General features: G+C 38.6%; 1 protein-coding gene across 1 annotated transcript; it reads right to left on the bottom strand.

Annotated features, from left to right (window-relative positions):
- Positions 1 to 784: 784 nt before the first annotated feature.
- Positions 785 to 1,738, bottom strand: LOC118595623 (olfactory receptor 1444). The gene has a single exon (XM_036206335.1). It carries the CDS (start codon positions 1,733 to 1,735, stop codon positions 785 to 787), a length of 951 nt encoding a protein of 316 aa, XP_036062228.1. The 5' UTR covers positions 1,736 to 1,738.
- Positions 1,739 to 2,068: the final 330 nt, after the last annotated feature.

Below are 2,068 nucleotides of genomic sequence, written 5' to 3'. Positions count from 1 at the left end.
TATTGAAAAAATAAAAATAAGAGCAAAAGTCTAGAAGGCTATTATACATATTTATACTAGATTTGCCAAACTTTATATTCTGAAAATTACAATAGTTGAATCCAGAAGATAAATATCTTTTTTCATGATCCTTGGAATAATTGCCAGTTTTCTCTAAATCTTCTGCACATGTTGGTAAATACATTAGGCAGAAACCAAAAGCACAGAATGCAGGACAGCCTCTCCAAAGAAAGGCATATGAAGTTAAAGTTTAAGGAAGTCATCTATTGAAACTGTTGGATTATCCCAACTAGCTTATTACTTGCTACCAAAGTTATCTCAGACTTCAATAAAAACAGATGGAGAATACATAAGCATAAAACTATGAATCAGAAGGAGACAGAGGACAAGTGTTAAGATTTGATCCTAAATCATCTGATTCTTAGTCCAAGCTCCACCATTCTATGATACATCATTCAAAATAATAAAGGATACTTTGTTGGTATCAGAAAGTTAAGTACTAATCAAACAATGTTGAATAAGGAGACAGAAGAGCAGTGGAAATTTACCACATTCACCAGTGTGCTTTGATCTACTTTAAGCAATGTCAAAAGAACCCTTCAAAAAAGCATAAATGTCCCAGGTTATGTTTGTTCTACAGAAGATCATCTTCCAGAATGAAACATTTCCAAGTGCTGCTTCTTATACTATTGAAATAATCACTATTCTTGGAGAAGGTAGAACTGAAATTATTCAGACTTCAAAAGTCTCAGTGGCTCAGGAGATGTATCCCTTACTTACCTGCCTACTTCCACCTCACACTAAAAGACGGAGGGTAAAGATTGTTGAGTATTTTCCAGAAGGCAATTTTCACTTCTTTGTTCCTCAGGCTGTAGATCAAGGGGTTCAGCATGGGAATCACTACAGTGTAGAACACAGATGCTATTTTGTCTGTGTCCATGGACTGACTAGAACTGGGATGCAAGTACATGAAGATGATTGTGCCATAGAAGATGGACACAGCGGTGAGGTGGGAAGCACAGGTAGAGAAAGCTTTCTTTCGTCCCTCAGAAGACTGTATGCTTTGAATAGCAACGTATATGAAGACATAAGAGATGAGGATTACCAAGAGGGTAAAAAAGACATTGAATCCCACAACAAAGAAGACAACAAGCCTACTGATGTGTGTGCTGGAGCATGCAAGGGCCAGGAGTGGGGGAATGTCACAGAAGAAATGATTTATTTTATTAGAACCACAGAAAGAGAGTCTGAAGGTATCTGCTGTGTGGATTGAAGCATTGAGGAAGCCACAGACATAAGAGCCAATGGTCAGGATGGTGCATACACCCATTGTCATGATGGTGGTGTAATGAAGAGGCTTACACACTGCTGCATAGCAGTCATAAGCCATGGAGGCCAGGAGATAGCACTCAACAGTGGCAAAACCCACAAAGAAGAAAAACTGAGCTGCACACCCATTGTAGGAGATGACCTTGTTCCCTGACTGCAAGGCAGCCACCATCTTGGGAGCTACAGCGGATGAGTATCCCAGATCCACAAAGGACAGATTACTAAGGAAGAAGTACATGGGAGTGTGGAGATGGGAGTCTAAGAAGATAATGACCATCATCCCTCCATTACCAATCAGAGTGACAAGGTAGATGAACAAAAATATCAGGAGTAGAGGAACCTGAAGTTTGGGGTCATCTGTCAACCCTAACAGGATGAATTCCATCACTTCTGTGCTGTTCTCCATTGCAGTCAGCTTGAATTTCACCTGGTGGATTAAAGAGAATGAGCCATGAATCTAAAAAAAAGAGGACATTTTGAAGATATAATATTAAGTGAGAATACCTAATTAACCAAAGTCAAAGTCAAATCTATCTCTATAGCTCCAAGTTCAAAGTGCATGTGCATGCACATTATTATGTGGTTGTATCTGGCAACATCAGTTTTGAGACTTTACTCAACGTTCAACAATCAGAAAAAGAAAACTGTGAAATAAAATAATGTGAATCCATTCTTCCTTCTCTGCCTCATTCTGCCTTAATAATATGGTCTCAATAGAAACTTTGTGAAATTTGCATAT

This window comes from Onychomys torridus, chromosome 1 (genome assembly GCF_903995425.1).
Source record: "Onychomys torridus chromosome 1, mOncTor1.1, whole genome shotgun sequence".
NCBI classification, from domain to species: domain Eukaryota; kingdom Metazoa; phylum Chordata; class Mammalia; order Rodentia; family Cricetidae; genus Onychomys; species Onychomys torridus.
This window is presented reverse-complemented; position numbering and strand designations above follow the sequence as displayed.